Raw genomic sequence first — 15627 nt, 5'->3', positions numbered from 1 at the left:
CTTTTTATTTTGCCTCAGGGTCAGGCTTATTTCAGTTTACCTGGCAATATTTCAGTTTTAAATTATAGAAAAAACTACTTTTCACATCTCAAAAGGGGCAGGGGAGAGATTAGATCTCTAGTCTCCTTCTGGTTCTGTACTTCTGATTCTATAAAATAGTTAATTTTTGCAATAGGAATTTGTGCCCATGTTTCTAGGTCTTATTTAGTCTGTTCCATTGAGCTAGTTTTTTCTTGATCTAGCAACAGATAATTTTGATAATTATTGCTGTGTAGAATAGTTTCAAATATGACAGAGCCTCTTTCCTACTTTTTAATTATGTGCCTATTATTTTATTTTACTTTTTTTTTAGTGAGGCAATTGGGGTTAAGTGACTTGCCCAGGGTCACACAGCTAGTAAGTGTTAAGTGTCTGAGGCCAGATTTGAACTCAGGTACTCCTGAGTCCAGGGCCGGTGCTCTATCCACTGAGCCACCTAGCTGCCCCATTTCCTACTTTTAAAAAATTATATTCCTGGCAATTTTTGACCTTTTATTTCCTCCAAATGAATTTGTTAGCATTCTACAGTTATTTGGGTAGTATCAGAAATAGAAATAGAGAACTAAGCAGAAAGTCGTGTTAAGGAAAATATTTGAGCATCCACCCTCTGGCCCTAGTCATATGTTTCTGTTAGTCACTGGGCGTAGGCTTAGATTTTGTATAAAAGGCTGAAAAGCATGGTCAAGCCTGAATGATTAGTCCTGACTGGCTTTTGGATGTATTGCAGCTTGAATAGCTCAGCCAAGTATGGTAACGCTTTAAAATCCTCAGTCTATGATGGTACATTGGGTAGTGATACTAAATGGATGAACACCTATTGTCCATATTACAATAAGCATTTAGATGAACACCTGTCAGAATTCATCTGCTTCTATCTATGTCACAGATAGATACTGCAAACAAACAATAAGTTGGACCTAGAACTGAACAGAAGGAGGGAAATGGAATGGATTGCTTTTGTGAAATTGCAAATATATTTGAATGACTCCCAAGTTTCTCTTTGAAATAAACGTTCGCCTTTTTTTTTTTCTGGTGGTTTTATATGGCTGAGAGTAATAAAACAGTACAACCTTTGAAGAATTGGAAATTATTTGAAGGGCAAATGGTTCATAATATCTCAATTCAGTAAACATTTATTAAATGCATAATATGTGCTAGGCACTGTACTAAGTATTGGGGATACAAATAAGAAAAAGTCCCTGACCTCAAGGAGCTTTTAGTCTTATGGTGGAAGATACTTTACAAATAGAAGCTGAAAAGTTGGGGGCCAGGGGGTAATGTGCCACCAAGTGGTATGATGTTCCCTAGAGTCAAAACCAAGCAGCACCTGGAAAATGAAGAATTACTTGGAAAGTTCTAAGCCATCTATAAAGAAACACATTGGGAAGAGTTTAATATACTACCCTCTGTCCTTCCAGTCAGAGGGAAAGGCAACTGAGGGATTGAAAAGGTGCTGAGTGGGGCGGCTAGGTGGCGCAGTGGATAGAGCACCAGTCCTGGAGTCAGGAGTACCTGAGTTCAAATCCGACCTCAGACACTAGCTGTGTGACCCTGGGCAAGTCACTTAACCCCAATTGCCTCACTAAAAAAAAAAAAAAAAGGTGCTAAGTGTCAAAAGCTGAGTCAGTCTGCATGGTGTTGAGATTTTAGGTGATCAGCTTATCTTGGGGGAGGCATCATGTTCTGTGGAGTCAGAACCAAGCAGAGCTACTGATGGAGTTACCTGAAAACTTTTGAGCCCTCTATAAGGGAAGGTTTTATAATAGACTCCAAAAGGCTACCGCACATTACAAATAAGGCATTATGGAGAAGCAAAGCAAAGGAAGTCATCAAACAAATGTAGTTTTAAAAAATAATGACGTGGCCCTTCCTCCTGCACTGTCTTACTGATGGCAGCTGCTTTGGGGACCATGGGAAAGCATGTACAGGTCCTAGTCATGGACTTACCCGTAGGCCTCAGATTTGAAAGCCCCTTTGCAGATGTAGTCACTATGAATATTACACTTTGAATTCTTTTTTTTTAAGCTTTGAATTCTATCAGGCAGAAAAGTATTTTTCAAATTAAAGGCTGTAGATTAACAATGGAATTATTTTATTTTTATTTTTTTTAGTGAGGCAATTGGGGTTAAGTGACTTACCCAGGGTCACATAGCTAGTAAGTGTTAAGTGTCTGAGGCCGGATTTAAACTCAGGTACTCCTGACTCCAGGGCCGGTGCTCTATCCACTGCACCACCTAGCTGCCCCAACAATGGAATTATTGATCCAGCATTGACTAACAAATTCTCTAATGGCTTTTGACTGTGATCCAAATGAGAAGAGTAAACACAAGTTCATAGTGAGGACTGTTTATTCCATGAAACACATCAGTTATGGAGTTCAGGTGGAAAAAAGTAAAACCCAATGAACTAATGGATGCCAGATTAAGGTGTTTTTGGAATGCCCAGTGAAAATTAATTGATCCACATGGAGCCTAGAAAAGCTGTTTACTGAATGCATCTAAACATGTGGGACCCATGCGCAAACTACATAGTGTTTCACTCCTTGATATTGCCTGATAGGTTCTAAAAGACATCAGGGTGAAATGATGAAATTATCAGAAGAAAATCGACAGCTAAGAGATGCATGTTGAGTGGTCAGAAATATAGCACATGCAGATCAATCTGGATCAAGCTCAGCTATGTCTTTCAGGCAGAATGTGACTAGTCCTCTTCCTTCACTTCATATAATTGAAGCCATTTTCATTGGACTTTCTAGGGAAATTAATTCTTGTTGAGTATAGTGTGTGGAGAGCTATTTCCCTTTTTTTTTTTTTTTTGCTTGACCAGAGAAAGATTTATTAACCTAACATTGATAGCATTGCTCATGGTGACCATTTTTACAAATGTAAAACACATATAGACTTTGCCTTTTAATGATCTTTCCTGGTTAGAAACACAGAAACAAACTCTGGCTATTTACTAGACAAATTGTGTATTATCAGAGTAATAGTAAGAGATGCTGGTTGTACATTCCTGGGATTTTAAAATAAGACTTCAAGAATTGTTCAGAATATCACAAACGTTATTGTCATAATCTGGTTTCAGCTCAAAGGTCCCACTGGTAGGCATATCCCCTGAAAAGGTCAATGACAAAAGAAAGTCTTCATATACAGGCAAGTTTTTATAGTAGCATTTTTGTGTTAGCAAAGAACTGGAAACAAGATGCTCATTGACTGGGTAATGGCTAAACAAATCATGATGCATGAATGTAAAGGAATGTTACTGCAGAAAGAAATGATGAATACAGAGAAGCATAGAAAGACTTTCATGAAGTCATACAAAATGAAGTCAGCAGATCCAGGAAAGCAATAAGCAATTGTCAATAACAATATAGATGTAAAGAACAACAAACATAAAGCATTCATAGACCATAGCTTGTTTAGCAGTTTCCCAATTTTTGAGCACTCCCTTAATTTACAATTCTTTGCTATTACAAAAAGAACTACTATAAATATTTTTCTACATATGGGTCTTTTACTCTTTTTTTATCTCTATAGTGGTATGAACCTAGCAGTTGTGTCACTGGGTCAATTTATACCCATTGTAGTGAGTATTTGGATTAGCTAAACCCATTAAGAATTTTATCAACTATATAAAGATAATTGTGTATCAGTTTTGCATGTACATCAACGAAGATCATAGAATTTGTATTGGTCTGAACGTATATTCCCCGCTCTGCCTCCACCCCTGCCCCAACCCAAAATCTAACGTATAAAATCTGAGTATCATTTATGTGCAGTCAGTGTATATCCATATTTTTTCCTTTGAATGAAATCTAACTTTAGAAATTTAGCTGGGGCAGCTAGGTGGCACAGTGGATAAAGCACTGGCCCTGGATTCAGGAGTACCTGAGTTCAAATCCGGTCTCAGACACTTGACACTTATTAGCTGTGTGACCCTGGGCAAGTCACTTAACCCCCATTGCCCTGCCAAAAAAAAAATACAAAAAAAAAAAGAAAGAAATTTAGCCCACATTCAGTAAATAGAATTTTATGTCTGTTTCTTTTTCTGTAGAAATTTATTGTTTATATTAGAAAAAAAATTAAGAGCTAAATGAATCAATAAGCTCTAATTGAGAGCCTAAGGGATAAAGTGTAAAGCTTTGGTACAGAAAATGTGGTTACAGCTATTGCAGGCACTAAGGGGTCTTTAAACTTACTAGAGTTTGGGGCTATTCTGGAAATTTGAGGCTACTAGAAAATTAACCTCTAGATAAGCAGAGTAGTATTATGCTAAGAATTTCTGTTTTATATAACAATTATTAGGCTACTTTTTTCAAATTATTTTCTCCTCCCAAATCTTCCTCCTAAGAAGTGATCAAAATCTATAAGGTGGTTTCAGTTCTTCAGCACTGTCCAGTTGCTGCTTATACTCTCATCATTACCAGGATAAACACAAGACTTTTATTATAGATATAGATTGCTCTTGTATACTATTCCTGTTCAAAATAAGGAAATGATGCTGAATGAGTCAAAGGGAACTGGCATTGCTAGAGGACAATACATAGTCCAGACAATGGGCTGGCAATCAAACCAATAACAATCAAAGCAATTGAGGGGAAAATAGAGGACATCGAAGCCAAAGGAACAAGATGTTGCTGGAAATCTATCCTCCTTGACAGGATGGGAATAAAAAAAGAGGAAAATAACCAAAATGTAGAGTACATGGAATGCATAAAGCATATATTTGTATTTTAAAATAAACAATTTCAGATATTTTATAATGGATAATATCTTGAATAATTAATAGCTGTTTCTCAAAATTGTTGTTGTTGTGGGGCAGTGGGGGTTAAGTGACTTGCCCAGGGTCACACAGCTAGTAAATGTCAAATGTCTGAGGCCACATTTGAACTCAGGTCCTCCTGAATGTAGAGTCGGTGCTTTATCCACTGTGCTACCTAGTTGCCCTTCTCAAAATATTTGTAATGCACTTTATGATTATTTATCCTGATATTCAAGGCTTTCCATTGTTGTCTGACTCCAGTCTATCTAGCTTTATCTTATACTACCTCCTTTATATGCTCTGTGCTCCATACAAACAGAACTGACCTATTCTCCAAATCTTCCTTGTGCCTCTTGGCTTAAAACATTCCCTGAAATTAAAATGCACTATTCATTCCTCATCTCTATCTGATAGCCTATGAATCCTTTTAGGTACAGTTTGCGTGTATAAACCCTCCTCTGATCCCTCCACACTAGAAGTAATTTCATTCTTCTCAGTTATCTCATAGCACTTAATAACTCTCTTTATGCTGCTAGAAATTCCAGGTTGTAAATGAGTTCTTTTTGTTCCTTTCTTATCTCCCCTACTAGACAAAACTGCTGACAAGGATAATGTCTTCTTCATTGTTTGCATGCCTCATACATATCACAGTGGCCAGTAGTACATAAATATGTGAACAGATGAACCTGATGTTGTGTTTCTTTTTAAAATTCTATCTCTACTATAAGTCCTCCTGATTTGACCAATAGTGATTTGTCCATTCAAGAAAATTGTCTTGTCCAAAGCTCTTTTGCATATCTACCTAGAAAATAAAAATTTCATTACATGTTCCCAACATTTGAGCCTACATAAGGAATGTTTCCAATGTTGGCCTGGTAAGAGCAGACTTTCTCAATTTTTTACCTGCCATAGAACACTTCTTAGATTTTAAGTTGCATGGTACACCTAGAGAGGTACCAATGGAAGACATGAAGAGAATGTGTTTGACTGTAATAATGGGGAGAAAAAAGATCTCATGTACTTAGAATCCAGAAATAATAGAGACAGGTGCTGATTAGGGGATAGAGACCATTTATGCAAGAGAAGAACCTTGAATTGGGTTCCGAATGGAGAACTAGGAAAATGGAACAGTAATGGGAAAGACTGAGAGAGAGATGGTAGAATGGTGAGACTATCACTGAACAAAAAGGTCAGTAACTGCTCCAGAAGCCATCTCTACAGGGAATGCCAGAGCTGCAGCTAAGTCCTGACACTGGTTAGGAAACTTAGATGAGGTTTGATCATAGAATAGGCCAGTTAGTTTCTCATAGAGAAATTTAGTTCAGAGGTCATAGATTGTACCCATAATTCCAGTCATTCATGCTATCTCAGATGCATGATACTGCTCACAAGGAGGATCAGTCCAGAGACTCAGCAAAAACCCAAACCCATTGCCATGACTAGAAGAACAATTTATCTTTGGCCCTGTTGATATGGTATATCTGTAGGTGAACAATATATTATATTCATTTTGCTTGATGCAAACTTTTTTAAACTTTAAAAGTAAAGATAAGTGCAAATAATTTTTTGCATTGGTTAGGCATGTTTACTTGGGTTGTTTTGCGTATTTGTTGCATGTTTAACCACTATATAAGCAGTGGTTAAAATTTTAGAATCAACAATCTGAGGAGTTATTTTTCATTGAACTTTGGAGTGGGGGGAAGCAGTGGTTCACAAATAAAAGCCAACAATGTGGTTTCTTCCCTCAATTCCTACCATCCACATCCCCCACTATGGTTTTCCACATCCCCTTTGGAGTCATATCATTTCCCTGCATTCTGTCCTCTTAATAGTCTACATCATTGCTGTGGTCAGCATTTTTCCAACCAAAAAGTCCTTGTCAGGGCCTGTCAGGGCCTTTCCAAAGAAAAAAATCAGACACCAGTTTTAGCTAAAGGAAATTAAACGTTCTCTATGTCTAATTTTTTAGTGTTAGACCTTAAAAGGATTTTTGATCTTGGGATCTAATAATTGAAAGTTGGTCTTTAGGGGCAATTGGTGGCGCAGTGGATAGAGCACCAGCCCTGGAGTCAGGAGGACCTGAGTTCAAATCCAGCCTCAGACGCTTAACACTTACTAACTGTGTGACCTTGGGCAAGTCACTTAACCCCAATTGCCTCACCAAAAAAAAAAAAAAGTTGGTCTTTAGAGTCATTGGACATCCATGATTGATTTCTACCTCCAGATGAATTTTCCTAAAATATTAGTTTTATCATTTTTCTTACCCAAAAGATTCCACTGAATATTCCCCTGACCTGATAATCAAGGGCTTCCTGAGCCCCTCATTGCCTCACATATATGATCAGATACAAAAGGACTCCTCTATTCAGTTCCCCATGCCATCCAGAGGCAAAGGCCCCAGCAGTTTTTCCTGATGTTGGCTCAGGAAAGACTAGCCACTTCCTCTTCTGTAAGTCATGACAGACTTAGGATCATTAAATCAGAGTTCTAAAGCGCCCTAGGTCAGCCAGGTGGCTAAGTGGATAGAATGCTGGACCTGGAGTCAGGAAGACTCATCTTCCTGTGTTCGAATCTGGCCTCAGACACTTACTAGTTATGTGACCCTGGGCAAGTCACTTAACCCTGTTTGCCTCAGTTTCCTCATCTGTAAAATGAGCTAGAGAAGGAAATTTGCAAATCACTCCAATAGCTTTGCCCAGAAAACCCCCAAATGTGATCATGGTTGAAACAACTCAACAACAAAAAAGGGACCTTAGAGACCACAGTCATGCAAGTAGTAAGTGGCAGAGCAGGGATTCAAACCCATGTCCTCTGACTCCAAATTCAGCATTCTTTGCCATGAACCATGCTGAAGTGAAAACTACAGTGACAGCAATGGAGAATTCAAAGAAAGATGGGAAGGCATCATAAGGGATGTAAAGTGAAGAAAGCAGATGTGCTTGCCCAGCATTATGAAGCCAATATGCATCCAGGTGGAGCTTGAACCCAGGGTCTACTGATCCCCAGGACAGCTTGCAAAACACCATGCCACACTGACTCTCATAAATAATAATAGGATAAGGACAAGACCTTTCATTTCATTGGCATTGGGTGCTCCTGGGCAAAGAAATAACTTTGACCAATGCAGGTTGGCGATTTGCATTCAGTGTATATTCTAAGAACTTTGTCTAGAGCACTAAAAGGTTAGGTGCCTTTCCCAAGGGCTGCATGTCTAGTGTGGGTCATACAGATAGAAATGAGGCTTGAGTAAAGTCTTGGTTTCAAGACAGGCTCTTTATCCAAATGACAAAATCCAGAAAAAATGTATAGAAAAAATGTATAAGGGGCAGCTAGGTGGCGCAGTGGATAGAGCACTGGCCCTGGAGTCAGAAGGACCTGAGTTCAAATCTGACCTCAGATGCTTGACACTTACTAGCTGTGTGACCTTGGGCAAGTCACTTAACCCCAATTGCCTCACCAAAAAAAAAACCCAAACCCCAACAAAACAGCGGTGAAAAAAATGTATAGAAGAAGACTATAGAAGCTCAGTAGGGGAACACACATACAAACAACGAGGTAATTGTGTTAAAGGCAATATACATTTTAAAATAGTTTTATACTTTTTATATATTTTTGTACTTACTATAAATAATAAATTCATGGTTTGATGTAAAATACTTTAAGATTCTTCTTTGTGTGTTTGAAGGTTTGTGCTGGTTATTAAATCAGAAAAAAAGGAAGAAAAAAAGATGACAAAGACCATAGAAACTTTCCTTATACCTGATTTCCCAGAGGTCTCTAGGAGATTAGAGATATTCATTCATTGTCCTAAGTAAAGAAGGTTGTTATTACCCACATACTCCCATCAAAATCAGGTCAGAGGGGAGAGAAACAGAAATTTTAGGTTATAACCCGAACATAATTAATTCAACAAATATTTATAATAGTGCCTAATATACTTAAGGCATTACACACTGGTTTAAGAAGTGAATTATGAGGGGCAGCTATGTGGCACAGTGGATGAAGCACTAGCCCTGGAGTCAGGAGGACCTGAGTTCAAATCTGGGCTCAGACACTTGACACTTACTAGCTGTGTGACCCTGGGTAAGTCACTTAACCCTCATTGCCCTGCCCCCCCAAAAAAAGTGAGTTATGAATATCTTAGACAACGTCTTGACTGGGTTCTGGATAATGGCCAATGCACTTTCACTTTCCCAGTCACCAATGAAGTGAAGCAGGGATGTGTGCTTGTTCCCATGCTTTTTATCATGGTATTTTTATCTGTGTTGTTGGATGCCTTCAACAAGGATGGAAACAACATCAAGGTCAGCTACTGCACTGATGGCAAATTATTTAACTTGAAAAGTCAAGACTAAAGTTGGGGGAGAGTTGGTGCATGACTGCTGATGATTGTGCACTCAATGCAGCTTCTAAAGCTGATATGCAACAAAGTATGGATTGATTCTTTGCTGCTTGTGCTAATTTTGGCCTAACAACACCAAGAAAACACAAATTTTCCACTGTCCAGCACCACACCATCCATACATGGAACCATGTGTTACATCAAATGGAGAAATGTTGAGTGCTGTGGATAAGTTCACTTACCTTTGCAGTATTCTTTCCAGGGATGTACACATAGATGATGAGGTTGACTCACACATTGCCAGAGCTAGTGCAGTGTTTGGGAGGCTCTGAAGGAAAGTGTGGGAGAGAATTATTAGACTGTCTACCAGACTGAAGGTCTACAGAGCTATTGTGCTCACCTCATTGTTGTATGCCTGTGAACCTGAACAGTATACCAGGGTCATGCCAGAAAACTGATTTGCTTCCATTTGAATTGTCTTAGGAATTATTTTTTTTCTATTGGAATATTATTTGTTTAAAAACTTCTTTATTTTATTTTTTGTCACAAAAGTATTTCATTATTTTCCAGTTACATGTAAATATAGTCTTCAACATTTGTTTTTATAAGATTGCTAGTTCCAAATCGTTCACCCTTCCTCCCTTCCCTCCCCGCTCCCAAGACAGAAAAGACAGAAAGCAATCTGATATGGGGTGTATATATATATATATATATATATATATATATATATATATATATATATATATATATATATTCAATCACATCAAACACATTTCTGCATTAGTCGTGTTGTGAAAGAAGAATCAGAACAAAAGGGAAAAACCTAAAAAAACAAAAAAAGTAGAAACAGTATGGTTCAATCTGCATCCTGATTCCACAGTTCTTTTTTCTGGATGTGGAGAGCATTTTCCTTCATGAGTTTATTAATTCTTTTAGGAAGATTTCTTTTATTTATGATACCATATTGTTATCTAAAAAAAGATAGTATCAGTTCATAGCTCTGCCAACAGAGTAATAGTATGCCTTTTTCTCCATAATCGACACTGAATTTTGTTGTTTTTGCCAGTGTAATCATCTCCTGTAGTACCTAGAGGTTGTTTTAATTTTCATTTCTCTGCTCATTAGAGAATTTGAACAGTTTTCAGATGGTTATTGATAATTTGTATTCCCTTTCCCCAGAACTAGCTATTCTTATCCTTTGGCCATTTACCCATTAGGGAATGGAAAAGGATATATTTGTAATAGGGACTTCAATTTTCTGGACATCTATTTATGTGTGTCTCTGATCAAACCAGAAGGTAGCTGATACGTTTTTTTGTTTGTTTGTTTGTTTGTTTTTAGTGAGGCAATTGGGGTTAAGTGACTTGCCCAGGGTCACACAGCTAGTAAGTGTTAAGTGTCTGAGGCCGGATTTGAACTCAGGTACTCCTGACTCCAGGGCCGGTGCTCTATCCACTGCGCCATCTAGCTGCCCCAGCTGATACGTTTTTGATACTGATACTTTCATTTTTTAAAAAGATAGAAAAAGTAATGAGAACAGTTGCTCTTCTGTACCTAATTTTCACCAATAAAAGAGGAACCAGTTGCAGACCAAGAAATAACAGGAACCTTAGAAGGTGGTAATTGAGCTATTGAGCCCTGAAGGAAGATGGGGATTCTTAAGAAGTGGAGGTGGGGGCGGGGCAGCTAGGTGGCTCAGTGGATAAAGCACCAGCCCTGGAGTCAGGAGGACCAGAGTTCAAATCCGACCTCAGACACTTGACACTTACTAGCTATGTGACCCTGGGCAAGTCACTTAACCCCAATTGCCTCACCCCCCCCCAAAAAAAAAGTGGAGGTGGAAAGGAGCATATTTCAGGCACAAGGGTCAAACTGTGTAAATGCACAAAGACTGGAGATGGCATGCTGAGAAGAACAGAGTAGTACAGTTTAATTATAATGGTAGCATTTGCGTTGCACTTAAGGTTTGCAAGGTGCATTTGATCCTACAAAACCCCTTGCGGTTAGGTTCTATTCTTATCCCAATTTTACAGATGGGTAAATTGAGTCTGAAGTGTTAAATGATTTGTCCAGAGTCACATACCTAATAAGTGTCTCAGGCTGTTTTTTTTTTTAATTTTCAGTTTTAATTTTACTTATAAAAATCTTACAAAGCAGTAGAAAACTTGTAGCAAGTTAACTTAGGTATGTACAGTATTTTAATCTGACAGAGACTGTGCCAAATGTAAAATTCTGAAAGTCAATAGAGATGGCTATAATTCTAAACATCCGCAGTTTTTTATATCCTTTGAATAAGAAAATAGATGACAGAGCACAATAATCTTGAAGACTAACTTAAAGAAATAATATAAGCATTAAAGACTCTTCTTTTTCTCTTTGGAGGGGCAATGAGGGTTAAGAGACTTGCCTGGGGTCACACAGCTAGTAAGTGTCAAGTGTCTGAGGCCATATTTGAACTCAGGTCCTCCTAAATCCAGGGCCGGTGCTCCATCCACTGTACCACCTAGCCGCCCCCCAAAGACCCTAAAGACTCTTCTAAGCATGATCCTTTTGCTTTAGTCTTGAAAGCATTCAGGGCATAAATGTGAACTATGGCATCCAATAACAAATTAGCAATGAATATGTATTTATAGAGAACAGTTATCTAAGGAAAAGCCTAAGAAAACATTGAAGCTTGACTTTTTTATATTGATGCTTACTCAGTTAGGGTTCAGTATTTTTCATTGGTAAGTTCTCTAGGGGTTTAGAGGAGTCTTCTATTCTACCTTCTATTCACTTCATTTAAAATGTGAAAAAGGTTATGCTTGCAAGTTATTTGAAGCCATAGGACTAGAAGAGAATACATGACATTAATAATCTAGTTTGAGGATTGAGAGGCTGTCCTTTATTAAACAGTTAGGGAAAGACCATTTTAGATAATTTGTCAAAGTTTATAAATGAAACATTTGTAAGCTGATATCATGACTATTTCAATCATGGCGGTTAGTAGCAGGTTAATATGATAGCTCCAAAGATCCATCAATTATACAAGCAGGGGGTAAGAACAGAGTTAGGACAGGCAGGATGAAATTTACAACGACCAACAAATATAGAAATATTTACAGAAGCATAAAAGATTAACAATTAAGAATATCTACAAAGTGCTTGGCACATCATTAGTCCCCAAGCATGACTAGTCCTCTTCGAGTTCCAAGGACACAGTCTTTCTTCTCTTTTCTTTTCTGCTCATGTTTCCTCCGTTGCTCTTCTCTGGTCTGGAGATGTGGCTGTTTGTAAGTTTTTTTGTGCAAATCAATTCTATTTGTTTCATTCAGAGCCATATTTTCTTTAGATTCCCTCCATGGTTTTAGCCTCCCTTTGTGTGGTTCATATCGAAGTGGACGGGAAAGACTTGCTTTGAGATCAAATATTGGTTTCTTATTACTGACTGGAGTCTGTGCTGCCTCAGCTGTAAACTTGAATGGGGTAACAGCTGCAGTCTGTTCAGCCTTGGCTTGACTGGCTTCCTTTTCCTTATTCTTCACAAGGATAGCCTGGCATTTAGGCTGGGTGTCAAGCATGCTCAGATATGGAGACTTTCTGGCTGGAGTCTTGGTCAGTGAGCGTTTATGCTCATTATCTTTAGTAGCCTCTGAGAACTTGACATTCATTTTGTTAGTTGAGAGGGTAGATGGCTTGAACAGTTTCTGACACAAGATACTTTGATTCGCAGTCCCAAGAGATGCACGAAGTGAACGTCGGGGGCTCACAGGAGTGTGCGTAGAAGAGGGCCTGCCTCTCTGAAGAACTGGGCTTATCACCCTCATGCTAGCTGATCTTTTCTTGGAATTACTGTGGGGAGTTCCAGTTAGTTTAGCTTTTTTAGCTAATATCTTTAGTTCCTTCGCTGAGTTGTTAAGGACTTCCATACGCTTCTTTTTTTGGTCAATATACTTGTCAATAGATTCCATTTCCTTAAAATGAGCTTCATGAATCTTCTTAAAATTTGGAGCTGTAAATATTGTTTTCCTCTTCTTTGGTTTGGATAAACCATCCGTACCATTAGGGCTCTTTCCTCCTGAAGGGATAGTTAAAAGAGTATCACCTTCCATTTCATTTTCTTCAGAGCAAATTGTTTGCTTGTTCTTTTGGTTGTCTTTGGATGGCTTTCTGGCCTCTGTGACAGCTAAAAGATCCTCCTTTTGATATTTTTTCTGTCTGGGGGACCCAGGATGGTCACTTTCTATCATCTCTGAATGATCCTGCTTGGAGCCACTGTTTCTTCGGCCTACTTTGGCTCTTCCCAGGGGTGAAGTGACAGATGCAACCATGGTTTTCTGGTCAGATTTTTCTTCATTGCCATCAAGCATTTCCATCTCCTCATGAACGGAAGCAGAAATATTACGTTTACCCTTCTGACTCTCATTTTCTTTCTTGAGCTCCTGTTGAAAGTGTTCTTTCAATGATTTTAAAAGTTTGTCTCCCCGGAGGTTAGCCCGGAGGCCCACGCTCTTGACTAAGCTCTGCAGCCCGCAGTACTTGAAGGAGTCCAGCTGCGCGGCCAAAGGGAAGACCATGTTGCTCTCATCCATCGAGATGCGTCTTTCCAGCTACAGGGATGCCCACAGTCTCTCAGGCTGGTTTTGAACTCAGGTCTTCCTGAGTCCAACACCACCACTTAATCCTTGGTTCTTAAAGAAAAGGAATGTATAATCCAGTCTGAAACTAGATTGTGAACCAAATAGTTCCTGCCCACAAGGAACTTATTTTCTAATAGGACGTATGGCATATGTACAGATAAAAAATGTAATTTAAGGAGGGAGAGAATCGTTGTTTGGGATTATAATGTCTCATTCCTTTTCCACATGGCAAAAAGCAGCATAGTATAATGGAAACCTTGACTCTGCCCTGGTCAGATCACATCTGTACTAATATGTACAGTTCATGGTCTCTTCATCTGGTTCTCTTTAAATACACTACTTCCCTCTTTGATCCTCAAGTATGATTAAAATAGAAACCCCTGAAAGCAGAAATAGCCCTCACCAGAATCTATAATATAGCCAGAGGGTGGTCCATACACTTAGCCTTTGAAAGAATCAGAATAATACAGGAGTGAGTCTCTGCCTTAATAACTTCTCAGGACAACATATGTTTTGAAAAAGAATCTTTGACAAATTTAGAGAAACCTGGGAAGATTGTATGAATGGATGTAGAATGAACTGAGCAGAGCCAGGAGAATAAGTTACATGATTTCCACAACAATATAAAGGAAAACAACTCTGATAAACTTCAGAGTTCTGATCAGTGCATCAAACATTCACAACTTCAGAAAACTGATGCTAAAACCTGTTTGGCAGAGGTGATGGACAAGAGATACATGAAGAGACATAACAATGTGTGGATTCCTTTTACTTGACTATATTTATTGGTTATAAGGAGGGTGTATATGGAGGAGGGGTAATTGGTGGTGATAATGATGTAAAGAAAAAAGAAGAGGAAAAGAGAATCTCTCAAGTCCCTCCCTGATCTAGTCATATTCCACCCAGATGTCGAGGTGATTTTTCTTTTCTTTTTTCTTTAAAAAAATTTTTTTAAATTTTTATTTAGTTAGTTTTGGTGAGGCAATTGGGGTTAAGTGACTTGCCTAGGATCACACAGCTAGTAAGTGTCAAGTATCTAAGTCTGGATTTGAACTCAGGTCCTCCTGACTCCAAGGCTGGTGCTCTATCCACTGCACCACCTAGCTGCCCCAAAGTGATTTTTCTAAATCACACTTGTACTTGTATGAACTGATGTATAGTGAAAAGAGCAGAATTAAGAGAACATGGTGCACAGAGACAGCAATATTGTTTGATTAAGAATTGTGAATGACTTAATTATTCTCAAAAATACAATGATCCAAAAAAAACAAATAAATAAAAATACAATGATCCAAGACAGTTCCAAAGGACTATTGATGAAACATACTATCCACCTCCAAAGAAAGAACTGATATTGATTGAACAACAGACTGAAGCATGCTCTTTTTCACTTTCTTTCATTTTTTCTTTTATTCAAGTTTTCTTATACAAAATGACTAATATGGTAATGGTTTACATAATCATATATGTATAACCTATATCTAATTGCTTACTGCCTCAGGAAGGGGGAAGGGGAGGGAGGGAAGGAGGGATAAAAATTGGAACCCCAAACTATAAATAAAAATGTTTATTACAGAAAAGGTTTTTTTTTTTTTAAATCATACTTCTGACCACGACACCCCTTCTCCCTGCCACCCTGACCCTTACCTTGTTCAATGAGCTCCAATGTCTATCATTTCTAGGATCAAAGAGAAACTTCTCGGTTTGACATTTAAAGTCCTTTCTCCCTTTCCAATTATCTTACTCCCCTCCATGCACTTGTATGATTGAGCTACATTGACTGACTTGTAGTTTCTCGAATACAACCCTCCATCTCTCATCGCCATGCTTTTGGAGTTCTTTCTATTCCCTCAACTTCACCTTTTA

At 38.3% G+C, this 15627-nt stretch overlaps 1 protein-coding gene and 1 pseudogene across 1 annotated transcript; one reads left to right on the top strand and one right to left on the bottom strand.

Moving 5' to 3' along the window:
- Window positions 1-1263: 1263 nt before the first annotated feature.
- On the top strand, window positions 1264-8615 carry LOC122747479 (annotated as a pseudogene).
- A 3500-nt stretch (window positions 8616-12115) lies between these two features.
- LOC122736375 (nucleolar and spindle-associated protein 1-like) lies at window positions 12116-13725 on the bottom strand. Its single transcript, XM_043978561.1, has one exon. The coding sequence runs from the start codon at window positions 13711-13713 to the stop codon at window positions 12298-12300; it is 1416 nt and encodes a 471-aa protein (XP_043834496.1). The 5' UTR covers window positions 13714-13725; the 3' UTR covers window positions 12116-12297.
- Window positions 13726-15627: the final 1902 nt, after the last annotated feature.

The sequence above is a fragment of the Dromiciops gliroides genome, chromosome 1, assembly GCF_019393635.1.
Source record: "Dromiciops gliroides isolate mDroGli1 chromosome 1, mDroGli1.pri, whole genome shotgun sequence".
In the NCBI taxonomy this organism is placed as follows: Eukaryota; Metazoa; Chordata; class Mammalia; order Microbiotheria; family Microbiotheriidae; genus Dromiciops; species Dromiciops gliroides.
Note: the sequence above shows the minus strand (reverse complement) of the source record. Positions and strands in the feature narration are given on the sequence as shown.

Bases quoted from the DNA above. Each gene is read 5' to 3' on its own strand.
- LOC122736375 (XM_043978561.1), bottom strand. From the start codon at position 13,713: ATGGATGAGAGCAACATGGTCTTCCCTTTGGCCGCGCAGCTGGACTCC.